Source organism: Mauremys reevesii, linkage group 12 (genome assembly GCF_016161935.1).
Source record: "Mauremys reevesii isolate NIE-2019 linkage group 12, ASM1616193v1, whole genome shotgun sequence".
NCBI classification, from domain to species: domain Eukaryota; kingdom Metazoa; phylum Chordata; order Testudines; family Geoemydidae; genus Mauremys; species Mauremys reevesii.
The window spans coordinates 33,357,304-33,376,088 of NC_052634.1; the positions used below are offsets into that span (position 1 = coordinate 33,357,304).

General features: G+C 43.2%; 1 protein-coding gene across 2 annotated transcripts in view; it reads left to right on the top strand.

The window, feature by feature from the left end:
* LOC120375536 (bone morphogenetic protein receptor type-1B-like) overlaps window positions 1-18,785 on the top strand; it is a 279,242-nt gene that overhangs the window by 83,497 nt on the left and 176,960 nt on the right. Inside the window, exons 16-22 of one of the 2 annotated variants that reach the window (XM_039496231.1) lie at window positions 259-369; window positions 6,579-6,766; window positions 9,524-9,646; window positions 10,340-10,410; window positions 11,057-11,194; window positions 13,001-13,106; window positions 13,403-14,127. The exons of the other annotated variant lie outside the window; for it this stretch is intronic. Of the exons in view, the coding sequence (XP_039352165.1) occupies window positions 259-369; window positions 6,579-6,766; window positions 9,524-9,646; window positions 10,340-10,410; window positions 11,057-11,194; window positions 13,001-13,106; window positions 13,403-13,504 (839 nt within the window). The 3' untranslated portion in view covers window positions 13,505-14,127. Of the gene's footprint in view, window positions 1-258; window positions 370-6,578; window positions 6,767-9,523; window positions 9,647-10,339; window positions 10,411-11,056; window positions 11,195-13,000; window positions 13,107-13,402; window positions 14,128-18,785 lie in introns of those variants that run through there. 2 annotated transcript variants of the gene reach the window in all.

The window sequence follows — 18,785 nt, forward strand, 5'->3', positions numbered from 1 at the left end:
CTGCATGAGTGCAGGGGACTGGACCAGATGACCTCTCGAGGTCCCTTCCAGTTCTATGATTCCTGATTAACATTTCCTGCAGGATGACCAGCTCTCATAAATGCTCAGATGGCCAGATGGCCAGCCTCCGTTCACTGAGTGTATAACATACTGTATAGTACTAATGCAATCTAGTTATGCTTTTACTCTCTAGACTCTAAGAAAGGCCTGTTCCCTTCCTAACAGTTTCTTTCTCTTTTTTCCCCCCGTCTTCTCCAGATGATGCTACTGACGAGGATCTTTCTGACCTGGTGTCCGAAATGGAAATGTTGAAAATGATTGGGTACCACAAAAATATCATTAACCTCCTAGGCGCCTGCACTCAGGATGGTATGTTTCAGAGAAGGCCATATGCTACCATCGTACTTCATGATTTCAGTGGGAAGCAGTCCCATTCTGCTCTGTGGTGCACACCGTACTAGCTCAGCCTTATGTGTACACAGTTGCTTTTCCATACCTCTACTGCAGGTTTCTGGCCCAGCAAGCAGAGGGGTTTCCCCCTGTAATGTAATATTGTGCTCCTGGAGACTCTTATTCAGGCTGTGTAGAGGCCAGGAGGATTTCACCCTTTCTTCATGCATCTGAATTGGCCACAAGATTAATTGTGTGCACGGACATAACTAACTGCTTTGCTCAGTGAGAAGTTGGGTGGCTTTTAATGTTGGAGCAAATATATATATGGCTCTACCTGTTATCGATACTGCTTTTTCAAAAGCTTTTCCTTATTGTCCTCCTTTTTTGGGAAAAAAATGGAGCTGGAAGCAGAGAGATTGGTGGTTTGACTGTCATTTATTATTATTTACTCCCTGAATGTCCAAAATATGCTGGCTTTGAGTCCCAAGTCTCTGGGTTTAGGCAATTCACATAATACCCTCTATGTCTAAGCCTTCCCAGCCATCAAACGGAAAGAATAATGCTCGCCCACAGGGCAGTGAGGCAGTTGAGTTAATGTTTGTGTGTTGGTTCTGAAGAGAGATGTTTGTTAGTGGCCGCTTGGCTAGGGAACCAGACCTGAGTCCTGTTCCTATCTAACCTTCTTAGATACTTTCGTGGCCCTCAATACTATAGTATCTGAGCACCTGTGACGTTATGAGTGTAATATAATATTTCATTGGAAGATGACAGGGCCAGAAAGAGTTAATTAACTCACAGACTGACCTGACCCATGGGTGAACCTTAAGGACTGGTTAGGAAGATCTGTAAATGACTAGTATCAGAGGGGTAGCCGTGTTAGTCTGGATCTGTAAAAGCAACAAAGAATCCTGTGGCAATCCTTGCATCCGAAGAAGTGGGTATTCACCCACGAAAGCTCATGCTGCAAAACGTCTGTTAGTCTATAAGGTGCCACAGGATTCTTTGTTGCTTTTGTAAATGACTAGAGCTTTGAAATGCAAGTCTGCATTGTTAGGCCTGGTCTACACTAAAAAGGGGGTTCGAATTAGGGTACGCAAATTCAGCAACGTGAATAGCATAGCTGAATTCGAAGTACCCTAATTCGAACTACTCACCCGTCCAGACGCGGCGGGGTCGAACTCCGCGGCTCCCCTGTCGACTCCACCACCGCCGTTTGCAGTGGTGGAGTACCGGAGTCGACCGCGGCGCTTCCGGAGTTCGAACTATCACGTCTAGATCAGATGCGATAGTTCGAACTCCGAGAAGTCGAATTCACCGCGTCGACCCGGACGGTAAGTGTAGACTAGCCCTTAGAGGTAGAAGGGGAGATGTTTGCTCAGGTCTTGTGATGTAAGCAAACAAGTCTTGTCTATTGCTATAGTTTTAATTCAAAGATCAAAAAAGGAATATTAACATTTAGGATGATACTTGAGTGAAATAGTATTACTGTCTATGTGTCTCTTTGAAGGTTGTGGTAACCTGTATCTGAACTGTTTAATGGATAAATTACTCTGTGCTAATTGCCAGGATGTTTGGGAGAAGGAGTTAAGCCTATTGTTTCTTAGGCCAAAAGGCTACTGGAAATGTATAAGAACCCTGGGACACAATCCTTCTTCATCTCAGATCTGCTTTGGGTTTCAAGAGGGGGAAACTTTAAGCCATAAGGATTGAGATTCCCAGTCATTGACTGGAGCCACCCTGAATATGGACCTTGGACTATAACCTATGGACTATTTCTAAAAGGACTTTTAGCAACTACAAGCTCATCTCTGCTACGTTTCTGAACCTCAAGAATTGAGTTCAAGTTTGTCTGTATATTGATCTTTTAACCAACACACTCTCTCTTTTCTTTTTTAATAAATTTCAGCTTAGCTACTAAGAAGTGGCTATAGCGTGTATTTTGGGTAAGATCTAAGTTATAATTGGACCTGGGTATGTGGCTGATCCTTTGGGGTTGGAAGAACCTTTTCTTTTATATGATGAAGTAAGATTTTCAGAAATCATCATCATATCTGACAGGTGTGTCTGGACGGAGGCCCGAGGCTGGGCACTTTAAGGGAACTGCAGGGTTTGGACTTCTAAGTGACCAGTGAGGTGCTATAGAAGCTGTTATGTGCTGGTTGGTAAATCTAAGTATTGGAATAACCACCAGCGTTTGGGGTTTGTCTGCCCTGTTTGGTTTGCGGTTCACCCTGATTGAGTGACCTCAGCTGGCTCCCACGGGCAGCACCATCACAGCACCTCATAGTCTTTAATTAATTTATCCCCAGAACACCCCTGTGCGGTAGGGAAGTTCACAGATGGGGAACTGAGGCACAGAGACAAAGTGACTCACCCAGGGTCACACAGGAACTTTGTGGCAGAGCTGGGGCTTGAATTTACATTTCCTAGGCTAGTGTTCTAACCATTGGCCCTTCCTCTTCAGTGCTACATTTGCTGCTGACCTGCCTCATAGACTCTACATCAGAAGGGACCATCATGATCATCTAGTCTGACCTCCTGCACAACGCAGGCCACAGAATCTCACCCACCCACTCCTGTAACAAACCCCTAACCTATGTCTGAGTTACTGAAGTCCTCAAATTGTGGTTTGAAGACCTCAGGGTGCAGAGAATCCTCCAGCAAGTGACCTTTGCCCCATGCTGCAGAGGAAGGCAAAAAACTCCAGGTCCTCTGCCAATCTGCCCTGGAGGAAAATTAGTTCCCGACCCCAAATATGGTGATCAGCTAAACCCTGAGCACGTGGGCAAGACTCACCAGCCAGCACCCAGGAAAGAATTCTCTGTAGTAACTCAGATCCCACCCTATTTAACATCCCATCCCAGACCACTGGGCTTATTTACCTGCTGATAATCAAAGATCAATTAATTGCCAAAATTAGGCTATCCCATCATATCATCCCCTCCATAAACTTATCAAGCTTAGTCTTGAAGCCAGATATGTCTTTTGTCTCCACTACTCCCCTTGGAAGGCTGTTTCAGAACTTCACTCCTCTAATGGTTAGAAACCTTCATCTAATTTCAAGTCTAAACTTCCTAGTGTCCAGTTTATATCCATTTGTTCTTGTGTCCACATTGGTACTAAGCTTAAATAATTCCTCTCCCTCCCTGATATTTATCCCTCTGTTATATTTATAAAGAGCAATCATATCTCCCCTCAGCCTTCTTTTGCTTAGGCTAAACAAGCCAAGCTCTTTGAGTCTCCTTTCATAAGACAGGTTTTCCATTCCTCGGATCATCCTAGTAGCCCTTCTCTGTACCTGTTCCAGTTTGAATTCATCCTTCTTAAACATGGGACACCAGATGAGGTCTCACCAGTGTCTTATATAACAGTACTAACACCTCCTTATCTTTACTGGAAATACCTCACCTGATGCATCCCAAGACCGCATTAGCGTTTTTAACAGCCATATCACATTGACGGCTCGTAGTCATCCTGTGATCAACCAATACTCCGAGGTCCTTCTCCTCCTCTGTTACTTCCTACTGATGTGTCCCCAGCTTATAACAAAAATTCTTGTGATTAATCTCTAAATGCATGACCTTTCACTTTTCACTATTAAATTTCATCCTATTACTTTTACTCCAGTTTACAAGGTCATCCAGATCTTCCTGTAGGATATGCCGGTCCTTCTCTGTATTGGCAATACCTCCCAGCTTTGTGTCATCCGCAAACTTTATTAGCACACTCCCACTTTTTGTGCCAAGGTCAGTAATAAAAAGATTAAATAAGGTTGGTCCCAAAACCGATCCCTGAGAAACTCCACTAGAAACCTCCCTCCAGCCTGACAGTTCACCTTTCAGTACGACCCGCTGTAGTCTCCCCTTTAACTAGTTCCTTATCCACCTTTCAGTTTTCATATTGATCCCCATCTTTTCCAATTTAACTAATAATTCCCCATGTGGAACCGTGTCAAATGCCTTACTGAAATCGAGGTAAATTAAATGCACTGTATTTCCTTTGTCTAACAAATCTGTTACCCTCTCCAAGAAGGAGATGAGGTTGGTTTGGCACGATCTACCTTTTGTAAAACCATGTTGTGTTTTGTCCCATTTACCTCAGTGTCCTTAACTACTTTTTCCTTCATTTTTTTCCCCAAGACCTTGCATACTACAGATATCAAATTAACAGGCCTATAGTTACTCGGATCACTTTTTTTCCCTTCCTTAAAAATAGGAACTTTGTTAGCAATTCTCCAGTCGTATGGTACAACCCCTGAGTTTACTGATTCATTGAAAATTCTTGCTAATGGGCTTGCAATTTAATGTGCCAGTTCCTTTAATATTCTTGGATGAACATTATCTGGGCCCCCCAATTTCATCCCATTAAACTGTTCGAGTTTGGCTTCTACCTCGGATGTGATAATATCTGCCTCCATATCCTCATTCCCATTTGTCATCCTACCATTATCCGTAAGCTCCTCATTACCCTCATTAAAGACTGAGGCAAAGTATTTGTTTAGATATTGGGCCATGCCTAGATTATCCTTAACCTCCACTCCATCCTCAGTGTTTAGCGGCCTCACTTCTTCTTTCTTTGTTTTCTTCTTATTTAGATGGCTATAGAACCTTTTACTATTGGTTTTAATTCCCTTTGCAAGGTCCAACTCTACACGGCTTTTGGCCTTTCTCACTTTATCCCTACATGTTCTGACCTCAATAAAGTAGCTTTCCTTGCTGATCACTCCCATCTTCCATTCCTTGTAGGCTTTCTGGTTTTTCTTAATCACCTCTCTGAGATGCTTGCTCATCCAGCTTGGTCTACAACTCCTGCCATTGAATTTTTTCCCCTTTCTTGGGATGCAGGCTTCTGATAGTTTCTGCAACTTTGACTTGAAGTAGTTCCAGGCCTCCTCTGCCTTTAGATCCACAAGTTCTTCAGTCCAATCCACTTCCCTAACTAATTTCCTTAATTCTTTAAAGTTAGCCCTTTTGAAATCAAAAACCCTAGTCCCAGATCTATTTTTGTTTATCCTTCCATCTAGTTTGAACTGAATTAGCTCATGATCACGTGAACCAAGGTTGTCCCCTATAACCATTTCTTCTATGAGGTACTCACTACTCACCAAAACCAACTCTAAAATGGCATCCCCTCTTGTTGGTTCTTCAACTACTTAGTGAAGGAATCCATCAGCTATTGCATCCAGAAAAATCTGAGCCCTATTATGATAACTAGCACTTGTCCTCCAATCCATATCTGGGAAGTAAAAGTCTCCCATGATCACACAATTCCCATTAGTGTTTACTTCATTAAAACATTAAAGACGTCTCTATCCATATCCAAATCAGATCCTGGCGGTCTGTAGCACACCCCAAGCACTATCTCAGGGGAGGCTCTAGTAGATTTCTTCCCCAATGTTATTTTTACCCAGACAGACTCTTATCTTATCCATTCCATCACTCCTTATTTCTTTAGTCTACCTCATCATTGATATACAATGCTACTCCACCACCTTTGCCTTTATTTCTGTCTTTCCTAAACAGCACATACCCTTCAATACCTGTACTCCAGTCATAACTACTATTCCACATTGTTTCTGTTATCCCTATAATATCCGGTTTCACTTTCTGCACTAGTAGCGCTAGTTCCTTCATTTTTTTACCTAGGCTCCTCGCATGAGTGTACAAACATCTTATTTTTTGCCGTTTGGCTTCACTGACATTCTTTACCTGATTAGGCACAGACATTCTACCACCAGTATCACGTATTAGACTGGTATCTACACTACCCTTCCTCCTTATGTCCATTCTCCTACCCACGGCTGTATCCTTTCTTGCTTTGTTTTCTTCCCTCTCAATGTTAAATTCTGGCATGGAGATTACCTGGACATCTCCCCCAGATTCCTAGTTTAAAGCTCTCTTAATCAGTTGTGCACCAGCCGCCATCCTAGAAATCTATTTCCCTCCCTACTTAGGTGAAGTCCATCCCGAGAGAACAGTCCTCTGTCCATGAATGCTTCCCAGTGGCTGTACATCCCAAAGCCCTCCTTATAGCACCACTGCCTGAGCCATCTGTTGATCGCCATAATGTCACCTCACCACCTCTTTCCCTTTCAGTAAAATGAGGCTAGTGACTCTCACTCTGCTTTGCAAGGTGCTTTGTAATTATGATGTAAGAGCCAGATTGTGACTGTTTTTTGTTGGCAGGCCCACTTTACGTTCTGATAGAATATGCGTCAAAAGGGAACTTGCAGGAATATCTCCGGGATCGTCGGCCGCACTACATTTTTTCACTCGACACCTGCAAGCTGCCAGAAGAGCAGTTAACATTTAAAGATTTAGTCTCGTGCGCCTACCAGGTGTCCCGTGGCATGGAATATTTGGCGTCTCAGAAAGTGAGTTGAGTGACTTGGAGTCTGTTTTCAGAGTAGCAGCCGTGTTAGTCTGTATCCGCAAAAAGAACAGGAGTACTTGTGGCACCTTAAAGACTAACAAATTTATTTTAGCATGAGCTTTCGTGAGCTGCAGCTCACTTCTTCGGATGCATAGAATGGAACACACAGACAGGGGATATTTATACATACAGAGAACATGAAAAGGTGGAAGTATGCATACCAACAGGCAGAGTCTAATCAATTGAGATGAGCTATCGTCAGCAGGAGGAAAAAAAACTATTGAAGTGATAATTAAGATGGCCCATAGAAGGTGTGAGGAGAACTTAACATAGGGAAATAGATTCAATTGGTGTAATGACCCAACCATTCCCAGTCTTTGTTTAGGCCACAGTTAATAGTATGTAGTTTGCATATTAATTCAAGTTCAGCAGTTTCTCTTTGGAGTCTCTTTTTGAAGTTTTTTTGTTGCAGAATTGCCACCTTCAAGTCTGTCACTGAGTGGTTAGAGAGGTTGAAGTGTTCTCCCACTGGTTTTTGAATGTTATGATTCCTGATGTCAGATTTGTGTCCATTTATTCTTTTGCGTAGAGACTGTCCGGTTTGGCCAATGTACATGGCAGAGGGGCATTGCTGGCACATGATGGCATATATCACGTTGGTAGATGTGCAGGTGTACGAGCCCCTGATGGCGTGTCTGATGTGATTAGGTCCTATGATGGTGTCACTTGAATGGATATGTGGACAGAGCTGGCATCGGGCTTTGTTGCAAGGATAGGTTCCTGGGTTAGTGTTTATGTTGTATGGTGTGCGGTTGCTGGTGAGTATTTGCTTCAGGTTGGGAGGCTGTCTATAAGCGAGGACTGGCCTGTCTCCCAAGATCTGTGAGAGTGAGGGATCATCTTTAAGGATAGGTTGTAAATCTTTGATGATGCGCTGGAGAGGTTTTAATTGGGGGCTGTAGGTGATGGCTAGTGACGTTCTGTTATTTTCTTTTTTAGGCCTGTCCTGTAGTAGGTGGCTTCTGGGTACTCTTCTGGCTCTGTCAATCTGTTTTTTCACTTCAGCAGGTGGGTATTGTAGGTTTAAGAATGCTTGATAGAGATCTTGTAGGTGTTTATCTCTGTCTGAGGCTGGGAATGGTTGGGTCATTACACCAATTGAATCTATTTCCCTATGTTAAGTTCTCCTCACACCTTCTATGGGCCATCCTAATTATCACTTCAATAGTTTTTTTTCCTCCTGCTGACGATAGCTCATCTCAATTGATTAGACTCTGCCTGTTGGTATGCATACTTCCACCTTTTCATGTTCTCTGTATGTATAAATATCTCCTGTCTGTGTGTTCCATTCTATGCATCCGAAGAAGTGAGCTGCAGCTCACGAAAGCTCATGCTAAAATAAATTTGTTAGTCTTTAAGGTGCCACAAGTACTCCTGTTTTTTTTGGAGTCTGTTGTTATTTATCACGTACATAAACAAACGTGTCATGTGATAGGTGTGCACAGTGCATTGTGGGCAAATATATGACTGGGTTCTGCCCTTAAGAGCCTACAAGTACAGGAATTATTTTTTTCAGTAAGAAATGCATTGCTGCTTGCAAAGAAGCATTGTTAAGGGACCTAGAAGTCCATTTGTGTATGATCACATCCATTTCTGAGCGATTTAGCTGGGTGCCCCTTTGCTGTAATCAACAATCCAACAGTAAGTGTGTGAACAGTTTGGCAATACATGGACACTGCAGAGTCCGTATGATAGGCAGACCTCAGTTGCATGTTTTCAGTGAGCAAATACAAATGTCACACAACAAGAAACATCTAAATGCAGAAGTAATTGACTTTCAGATGTCCGACCCTCAGTCAATCGCAGCCACTAGCCAAAGGTGGCCACGGTCAGATTTAGAGCCATGCTGCGCTGTACGCTGCATCTTGGTGGTGTCAGCATGACAGCAAAATTGAAAGTCACTTTGAGAGAGAATCTCATCTCAGACAATAGAATCAGGAACCTCTGTGGCCCCTTTTCAGTACTGCTGAAAGTGCAGAGCATCAAGGCTGAGGCAGAGACACAGCCTGTGACAAACATTCGTTTGTTAGAAGAGCAGTATCTCTGGTTAGTTACCAGGTGAACGTAGACTCCCTTGGAGTTAGCCCAGCGAAGGATTTGGCTCATTCATAACAAGACCTGACACTTACATAGAGCCATCCGTGGGCTCCGAAAGCACTTTGCAAACATTGGACCTGACACTAGTCTCGCACTTGCTTCACTGGAGTTGCTCCTGATTTATACTGACGTAAGCAATTGACAATCAGGCCCATCTTACAGATGGGGAAACTGGGACATTAGTTTATACACAGTGAGTCAGTCGTAGAGCAGGGAATCAAATCCTAGTGTCTTGATTCCCATTGCTCTCCTGTAAGTAAACCATTAGCCCAGACTCTCCTCCCTGGCGGTGGCAGCTTGGTGTGCAGCCCTGGGATCTAGCCGATCTCCAATCCGAGTGTCCCGTCCTGAGAGAGCAGAGGAAGAAGCACTGCTGTCTTGCCTCTGGAGGCGAGTGTGTGTGTGTGTGTGTGTGTCTGTTTGGTAGATGTTGCTAAGAAGCAGTTTGTCTGAAACTGCATGTGGCAGCGATGATCTAAAGGGCCAAGAATTAAATGGTGCAGCTTTCTTGGCTTTCAGGTAAATGAATCGGCACTTCATAAACCACGAATCATAAGCAGTTTAACGAGCCCATGTTTATCTCCATGCTCACCTTTCACAGTGCATTCACCGAGACTTGGCAGCCAGGAACGTGTTAGTCACTGAAGACAATGTGATGAAAATAGCCGATTTCGGCCTAGCCAGAGATGTTGGCAACATCAGCTGTTACAAGAAAACAACCAGTGTGAGTACACAGCTGCCAAGTGCATGGGAGGTCCCAGTGGTGGAGGAGTCAGCAGCACACGCCCTTGGTCCACACCTTCTTTTTAAACAAATTACTGCATTGAGAAAAACATTGGGCCCTGATTCAGCAATTGGTAGCAGGCAGGCAGGCCCCTGTACCCACAAGGAGCCCTGTTGAGATCATCGATAGTCCTGCTGAAATGACAAAAACACCCCATTTGATTTCAGTGGGATCACAGTGAAGCCATTGGGTGAATTCACTCTGTGGATTTCCCCCTACAGTTCAGACTAAGCAGCATTTTGCACTGAGTGAAATGATCTCTTCAAGCCAGCGAGGCCTGTGTGTGTTGGTCCCACTCTGTTTTGAAACGGTCCAGCCCCACAGCTGTGTTCGTACACGATGGATGCTGTTTTTCATGCAGAGATTTAAATGTCTTGATTCATTAAACCTGTCTTGGCAGTGAAATGCAGCATGCAAGAGAGGGAGGGTGTTTATAACGCAGATAGTGAAGACCGGGGATCAAATGTTATATTCTGTTTACATGTGGCCACTACTGCCTGCACAGTGGTCAGGGAAGCAGATGTGGTTGCTAATGAAAATGTTTCAAACTGGATTAGAATAGAAGATTCAGATAGTGCCCTTGTGGCTGAGTGAAGATGCTGATGGAACATTCCATTGTCTTTCTAATTACAGGGTCGGCTGCCTGTGAAATGGATGGCTCTAGAAGCATTGTTTGATGGGGTCTACACTCACCAGAGCGATGTGTAAACATTCTTTGTATTATCTCTTCTGTAAATTTCACATGCTGTAGCTTCAGTGATCCAAAATCGTAGTTTCAGTACATAGGTAATGCAGCAATGGACACGTCAGTTTACCTAAATTAGAGAGATAGAAAGAGACACACAATCTCTATTTTAAAAAAGAAAATGAAGGAGGCAAAATATATTTTGAAAAAGGTAGCACAGCAGCAGTGCCAAGGCATTTAACATTAGATGTGTGCTGATTTTTGTAGGGGGTGTTTCTTCCAGTCCGGCCAGTGAAATAAGGATTGTAACAAGCAAGCTTTGATATCAGCTTGCACAGTGGCCTGTGGTTCCTAGCCTGTGATTCAGTGAAGCTGGGCATGATTCACTGGATTTGTTCCATTCCGTGGAGCTGGTGGAAGACCTATAAATGGGCTGCCACCTAGCTGATTAAATGCTCATTTCAGTTTCAGATGTGGTTCCTGGGAGTTCTTTGCTATTGAGTTGGATCAGCAGAGATCTCCAAGTAACTAGTGAAAATGGCCTAGGCAATTAGTCATGCTATTGACGACTGTGTTAGCTGTGCATGGCTGCACTGAAATAAAGCAAAAAAACAAACAAAATAAAAAACCTCATTGAATTTTAAACATCTTTCTTTGGTTCCCAGCTGGTCTTTTGGAGTGCTGCTATGGGAGATCTTTACTTTGGGGGGGTCTCCATATCCGGGAATTCCAAGCGAGGAACTCTTCAAATTCTTAAAAGAAGGCAATCGGCTGGACAAGCCAGCAAACTGCACTCATGACCTGTAAGTGAGGGAGGGAGTAGCTTTATGGCTTCATTTCTAGAAACCTTGGCTGACACGAGTTTATTTTCCTTCTTAATTCAGTTTCTCCAGGCTGTGTGTGTATAAATATTGCTGCCCATTCCTTTGTCTGACCCCCACTTACTACTGTTTAGCTGGTCCTGCTGTGCGATTGTCTGGCTGGCTCCAGATAGACTTACCGAGCCTGATTCATTTAGACTGATTATGTCACTGACAGTCAAAATATGCAGCTACACTTGCTATGCTTGGTCGATTCATGTCAACCCATGCCCAGCTCAGGTCTGTGGATTTGCCTAGTGAGGCTCAGGCATAAGCAGACTAAGCAATTGCTTAGGTCCCCAAGTAGTATTTGTTGGGGTGGAGCAGGGGAAGAGGATAGTCCTTCTTTGAGCCCCCAATGGGCTCTGGTGACTTACCCTTAGAATGCAGCATTTCCTGCCTGATGTATTTGTCTGATTGCAGCAGTACTCCGCTCCCGGCACGTTGGTCACTGTGCAGACAAGAAACACTTTCTCTGGCCCTGAGACCATTGCTAGGAGGCTGGTTCTGAGCCTCTGAAAATGGCATCATTACGTTTAGTTTCCTTCCTTGTTGTTTCAACTTCAGTAACGCCCTAAACAAATGTGAATTAAGTAACATTTAATTGCCTGTGTCTAACTCCAGTCAGTACGCTGGGACTGAGGCAGGACAAATCACTATTCAGTGAGTGTCGTGCTAGCAGTACTCCATTTTAAGCCTGTTGTCTCGCCGTTCCCGGCTGTTGTCTTTTAACTCTTCCCTGGTCCAGTTGGCTTTGCCTACTCCACATTGTGGACAAACCTGCTGTAGGCAAAGCTTTCCCTGCTGTATGTTGGATTTCAAAGCAGACCAATCTGTATGAAATTGGGATTTGCTCTTGTCTCTGTGGGAGGACGCCCTCTCCTGTAAACATCATTGGTTCCTGCTTAAGGGAGAGGGCACTCAAGACCAATAGGGCCTGATGAGTGTCCTCTTGCTCCTAGCAAAGTGACAGGGCGAGAGCCAGGCCTTAGCATTGTTTACCATACAAACCAGATTTCTGACTAGGACATTAGGGGCTTCTGTTTGGATAATCCAATGGCTTCCTACTCAAATGTGACAGTTTATGGCTAGCTTTGTGATTTGCAGGTCACCCATGTTATTGTAAAGGGGTGTGCGTGCCTGTCAAAGAAGTCGAAGTGTGAATTTCCTCCTCCTTGATTTCCCTTTGGGGCCTCTGGTCCTGCTGCCAAGACCATGAATGCTGGGGCTACATAGAGCACCAAGCCATTGGCAACCTTAGGCCTATGCGCCCAATGCCATTGCCAAGGACTGTGTGATAGACAGCTACAGTAATAAAACTCCTGATAGACCCAGCTGCCTTTCTCAGTACTCTGTAGCCTGGTCTTTCCCTCACTCTTCACACCCGGTTTCCATACCTGCCCCTCTTGGGCTCCGGCACTGTGGGTTCCTAAGGCCCCGTGCTGGAGAGGTTTACCTAGGGGATCCCCTTTCTTTACTTCTGCCGCAGGCATACCAGCTGGGTTGTGTTACGCCCTGTAGCAATGCACAGACTGGTGGCTGGATCTGGGCTGGGCAGTGGGTTCAGGCACAGAAGGAGCTGCATGTCTCACTTTGTTTAGAGCAATGCAAAGGAGTGGGGGCTGGTTCTGCCCCAGCAGGTGCATGGGCCAAAGCCTGGCTGTGTTGGGACATGTAGATCTGCACACATGCTCTTCTCTCTCCCCCACCCCATCACAGGGAAGGCCTCTTGCTCTTTCTTCTCCTCAGGTACATGATCATGAAGGAGTGCTGGCATGTAGTCCCATCGGAACGGCCAACCTTTAAGCAGCTAGTGGAACACCTGGATAGGGTCCTTACTGTAACAACAACTGAGGTAAGTGTTTCTCTCTGGCTAAAGATCAGTTCTGAGCAGAGATGGGCCTGAACCAGAGCCCTGCAGTTGAGCTCTGGAGGCGGCTTGGAATTCAGACCTGGCCCCTATCTTTATAACTGGCTAAGCCAAAATCCCAGATCCCAAAACCCTCATGCTTTGGGGGTGTTCAAAACCCAGCTCTGGCATTCCCAGATCTAACCATAATGCTTGTGGTAACTGGAAAGTGTTGCAGCATCATTAGCTATCTCTTCTCCCTCACCCCCGACCATGTAACCATGCGATTTTTCTCCTTGCAGGAGTACCTTGACCTCTCCGTGCCATTTGAGCAGTATTCCCCCGCCTGCCAGGACACACACAGCACCCACTCTTCGGGAGGCCATTCTGTGCCTGCAATATAAAGAAGAGGAAAAAAAAACCTTTCTTTTTCTGGGGAGGAGAAGTGTAAAGAATATAGAAATTCTTTGCTTATGCAATCTGTTCATGAACCTTTTTGGTGAAGCTGAAGAGACACATTGCCTTCAGGGATTAATATATTGATATAAATAGCTGTATTTTTGTAGTTGTTTTTTTTTATAGTCGCTTGATCATTACCCAGCTACTTATAACCCCCCCCCCCTCCAAATCCCTTTTTTGACATAGTCACAATCTCAAAGGAGTTAATGGTTTGGTGGCAAACAGCGGTTTGACTGTAATAGGTCATAACCCTCTCTTGTACTTGGGCTGCGGGTGACTGGCGTATGCAGAAGAGTCAGAACATTCCAAACGGAAGGGCAAATGCATGAAAGTCATTGTAATGTGTTCATTTTGGGGGTCATAGAGAGGAAAGCATCAAAGTGGTGGGTATAAAGGTACCACATGTCTCCAGGGAATTACTAAATAATTAAATCAGAAGCAGAATTATGGTATGTCTATACTACCCACCGGATCGGCGGGCAGCGATTGATCCAGCGGGGGTCGATTTATCACGTCTAGTCTAGACGTGATAAATCAGCCCCCAAGCACTCTCCCATTGACTCCTGTACTCCAGCACCATGAGAGGCTCAGGCAGAGTCAACAGGGGAGCGGCAGCAGTCGACTCACTGCAGTGAAGTGAAGACACTGCAGTGAGTAGATCTAAGTACGTCGACTTCAGTACATTATTCATGTAGCTGAAGTTGCGTAACATAGATCAATCCCCTCTCCTAGTGTAGACCAAGCCTTAGTCTCTGATCTTGCAACTTCTTGCACATGAGCAGACTGTCCATCCAGAGCCCTATTGTCTTCAGGGGGGCTTCATGTGAATGCAGTATTTTGCCAGTATGCTGGATGCTGCAGGACCAGGCTCTAAGAATGTAAAACTCATGCTCTTGAGGTGGAGATTTGAGTTTTCGGTTTTTGCTTTAAAGCCCAAGAGAAGCAGCTGTTTCAGTACTTCTCCCCTTTCAAGCTAGCAAGTTGTCTCCATCCATCCGCAGTGACTTGGAGAGAGAAATTACGGGTACCTGTAGGCAAGAGCCTTTAACTTATATCAAAAAGGTTTATTCCAGAGAATTGTGTACATATCTATCTATCTAATCTAAAAAAAGAATGTATAATATTAATGCAATGTAAAGCAGTACTGAGAGGGAAATCTCTCAAAATAAGAGCATTGCAATCTAGGATATACTGATCTGGGCGAAATATTTTGTTTTTTAATATCTTCACGGTTTTGTATATTTGTAAAGTTATTTATAGACATTAACATATCTGTTCATCGGTTGAAATAGCATAGCATTACTGTAAACTTTAAAATTTACTGCATTTAAGTTCTTTAACTTATTAAATATGGAGAAAAATAGATTAATCAAGTTTTTCTTTTGTGTTTACAGGAAATACTGAGAGACTGTATAGCTGTACATTCCTTTAACAAATTACATTTAATGTTATAAATATATATATTTATTTTTTTTTAAATTAGTTTATCCTGGATTGCAGTGAGCAAAGGTAAGTTTAGTTTGCAATACATCACCAGTGGTTAAATCCAAACAAATAACAGAGGGACGATTTTTACATATTTGAAAATCTAAGGCCAAGAATTCTTCCATCAGTTTAACCACTGGGCATTAAGAGGGTGTGGGTGTTTATTTTTCTATTTTTGAATGAAGGTATCTTTGTGGTTGATCTTAAAAACAAGTATGCAGCAAAGCTAAATGTTGACTTTGAATGATGCACATTATTTATTTATTTTTCTCCTTGCCAGTATCATTGCATTGTTGGATTTCAGAAATAACACACTGGCAAAACAGCAAGAAGAGCCACATTCTTTATAGGGGAAGTACAATGATTGTATATCACTTTTAAGTCTAACGCATGCTAAAAATGCCAATAATGCCTAATTTGCTGGACTTACCTTTGTATGCTATTTATGTGCCTCTGTGACAAATCACTGTTTAAAAGCACACTAACTAAAGAGGGGAACTTTAGTATGGACCAAGAAGGCATGGGGAGGTATTTTTATGAGAAGATTTTAACACTTTTACTAACACAAAGAGGCAAATATCATAATAACATGGTGGTTTGGTTTATTTTTTCCCCTGTGCATACGACATATCAGTGATTCAAAATAACAGGCTGACAGCATCTCACATTAGTATTATTTTTTAGCACCACAAGGCTCTTCTCATAAAAGTAATAATTTATAGTTTGAGGTTATGTCAGTGGAAGTTCTTGAGAAAGTAGATTTCTATAGATTTGTGTGTGTGGGGGGGGGGTTTAATTAAAAGAAATTTTGGTATTTTCTTACAAATGTCTGCTAATTGTACATTCCAAGTACCTAAAGCATTAGGCTTCCCATTAAAAATGTACAAATTTGTGCATGATTTCAAATGTTATTAGATATTCTAAATATATAATGTAGTGAGGTTTTTACAAGATGTATCTGTAGACTTGTTGACTTTAACATTTCTTATACAATGCTTGTATAGTTTTATAGCCTGGACTGTTATCTTTTAAAGCTTTTTTTAAAAAAAAATTACAATTCCGATTTTGTTACATTTTATACTGTTGATGTTACAATCCACAGATTTGCATAATGTAAATTTTTTTTTGTTGGTGAGCAACTTTATTCAGTTTATTTTAATACTGTATTTCCTTTCCTGACAGCTGCAACTGTCAAAGGTGTGAAATGAACACTAAATAAACTTATTCTGCTTTTGTTAACATGAAAAAAACGTTTTTACCCAAAAATACAAATAAATGCGTTGTTGAATTTGTTTTTCCAGTTTTAATGGGCCTGTTCAACAATAAATCCTCTGTTTTCGAGCGTGTCTTTAGTGATTGTCATGGTAAAGAGACATTGTATGGTGCAGCATTGTGATATTTATTTTATAGGCCTAGTCACCACCCAGATTTTGTGCAGCTATAACTGTTGTGGTTAGGGGAGCAATTTTTACCAATATCAGTTTTTCCACTACAAGCCCTAGTCTACATGTAGCTGTAATGGTATATAGGTGCCATATACTACTAAGAAGTTTATTCCTCTTCTTGTACTGGTACCTTTACAGCAATGTAACTTCATCCACAATGCGGGAGGGCGTGTGTGAAGGCAGATCATCTTTTCGGTGGAGATAAAGCCTTACTCAGTAGGGCCAGGATTTCCCCTAGATAAGTAATATTTACTCCACTGGGTCAGTGATGCTATAGTGGTGTAAGATACACTTCACTGTGCGTACAAATAGCAGTCTGGTCAGTGGAGTCATTGTTGTCATGGATCCAATCCTGTTTTCCTTACCCAGGCAAAAATTGCATTGATTGTAATGGCAGTGGGCTTTAAGGGTTGGTGCATTTAGTGTTAAGTTTCATGAAAAAACTCAAGTATTCATGGAAGGTCCCGAGTGGCCTCAGCTCCCATTGAGTGAGAGGTGAGGGAAATCAGACCTAGGCCTTCAAAGGTATTAGATCCCTAATTGCCACTGATTTCAGCGGGTGTTAGGATGCCTTTAAAGATCAAGGCCTCAGTACCATGCAGGATCGGGCCCTGCTTCAGCCAGTCCTGCTGCCAGTGAAGGGCTGAGAGCCAGAGCGGGCCCAATGTTTTGCTTTGTGTTGAGGTGTGGGTTAGGTTTTTGCATTAAGTTGCCCCTGGTGAGATTTAAAGGAGCCGGCCTATGTATGAGCAGCGTGGGCTGGACTTTAACTGTAATATCAGAGCTCTAGAAGACCTAGGTTTCAGCTGCACAACTAGCCAGACCTACTGGGCTACAGTCCATATTTAACTTCATTTACAGGCTATGTCTACACTAGGGAACAGGTGTATTTTAACATATGTTACATTCCTTGTGGAGACAAGGCAGCTGTAGTTTTAGCACTTTTGCCGGTCAATGTAAATGCTGCGGGGGGCGGGGGCAGCCAGTGAACACAAGGTGACACTTTTCAGAGTAGCAGCTGTGTTAGTCTGTATCTGCAAAAAGAACAGGAGTACTTGTGGCAAATTTATTGTAGCATAAGCTTTTGTGGGCTACAGCTCACCTCATCAGACGCATGTAGTGGAAAATACAGAAGGAAGATATATATATACACAGAGAACATGAAACAATGGGTGTTACCATACACACTATAAGGAGAGCGATCAGTCAAGGTGAGCTGTTGTCAGCAAGAGAGAAAAAGAACTGTTTGTAGTGGTAATAAAGATGGCCCATTTCCAGCACTTGACAAGGAGATATAAGGAACTGTGGCGTGTGTGGGGGGATCGATAAGCCTGGGGAAATAGTTTTACTTTGTGTAATGCCCCATCCACTCCCAGTCATTATTCAAACCTAATTTAATGATGTCCAATTTGCAAATTAATTCCAATTCAGCAGTCTCTCGTTGGAGTCTGTTTTTGAAGTTTTTTTGTTGTAATATTGCGACTTTTAGGTCTGTAATGGAGTGACCAGGGAGATTGAAGTGTTCTGCAACTGGTTTTTGAATGTTATAATTCTTGACGTCTGATTTGTGTCCATTTATTCTTTTACGTAGAGATTGTCCAGTTTAGCCAATGTACATGGCAGAGGGGCATTGCTGGCACATGATGGCATATATCACATTGGTAGATGTGCAGGTGAACGAGCCTCTGATAGTGTGGCTGATGTGATTAGGTCCTATGATAGTATCTCCTGAATAGATATGTGGACAGAGTTGGCAACGGGCTTTGTTGCAGGGATTGGTTCCTGGGTTAGTGTTTTTGTTGTGTGGTGTGTGGTTGTTGGTGAGTATTTCCTTCAGGTTAGGGGGCTATCTTGGCCTGTCTCCCAAGATCTGCGAGAGTGATGGATCATCCTTCAGGATAGGTTGTAGATCCTTGATGATGTGCTGGAGGGGTTTTAGCTGGGGGCTGAAGGTGACGGCTAGTGACACTCTGGTACTTTCTTTGTTGGGCCTGTCCTGTAGTAGGTGACTTCTGGGTACTCTTCTGGTGTCAAGTTCATCCCATCTGTAAGTCTCTGCAGAAGTGGTGATGAACGTTACAGACATTAGCTGCAAATACAAGGGGGTAAAAGGAAATGTGCTTTTGGGGTTTTTAGATTTTCCTTTGCATTTTAGGGAACACACACTTTTGGCATTCTGTGACATGTATTGAAAGCAAACTGGATAGCAGAGTAGCTTATTCTTCATGCTTTGGGGGCAGATTTTGATTACAGGGAGTAGTGCCTTCGCAGTGGCGTAGTCAGGTTCTAACATCAG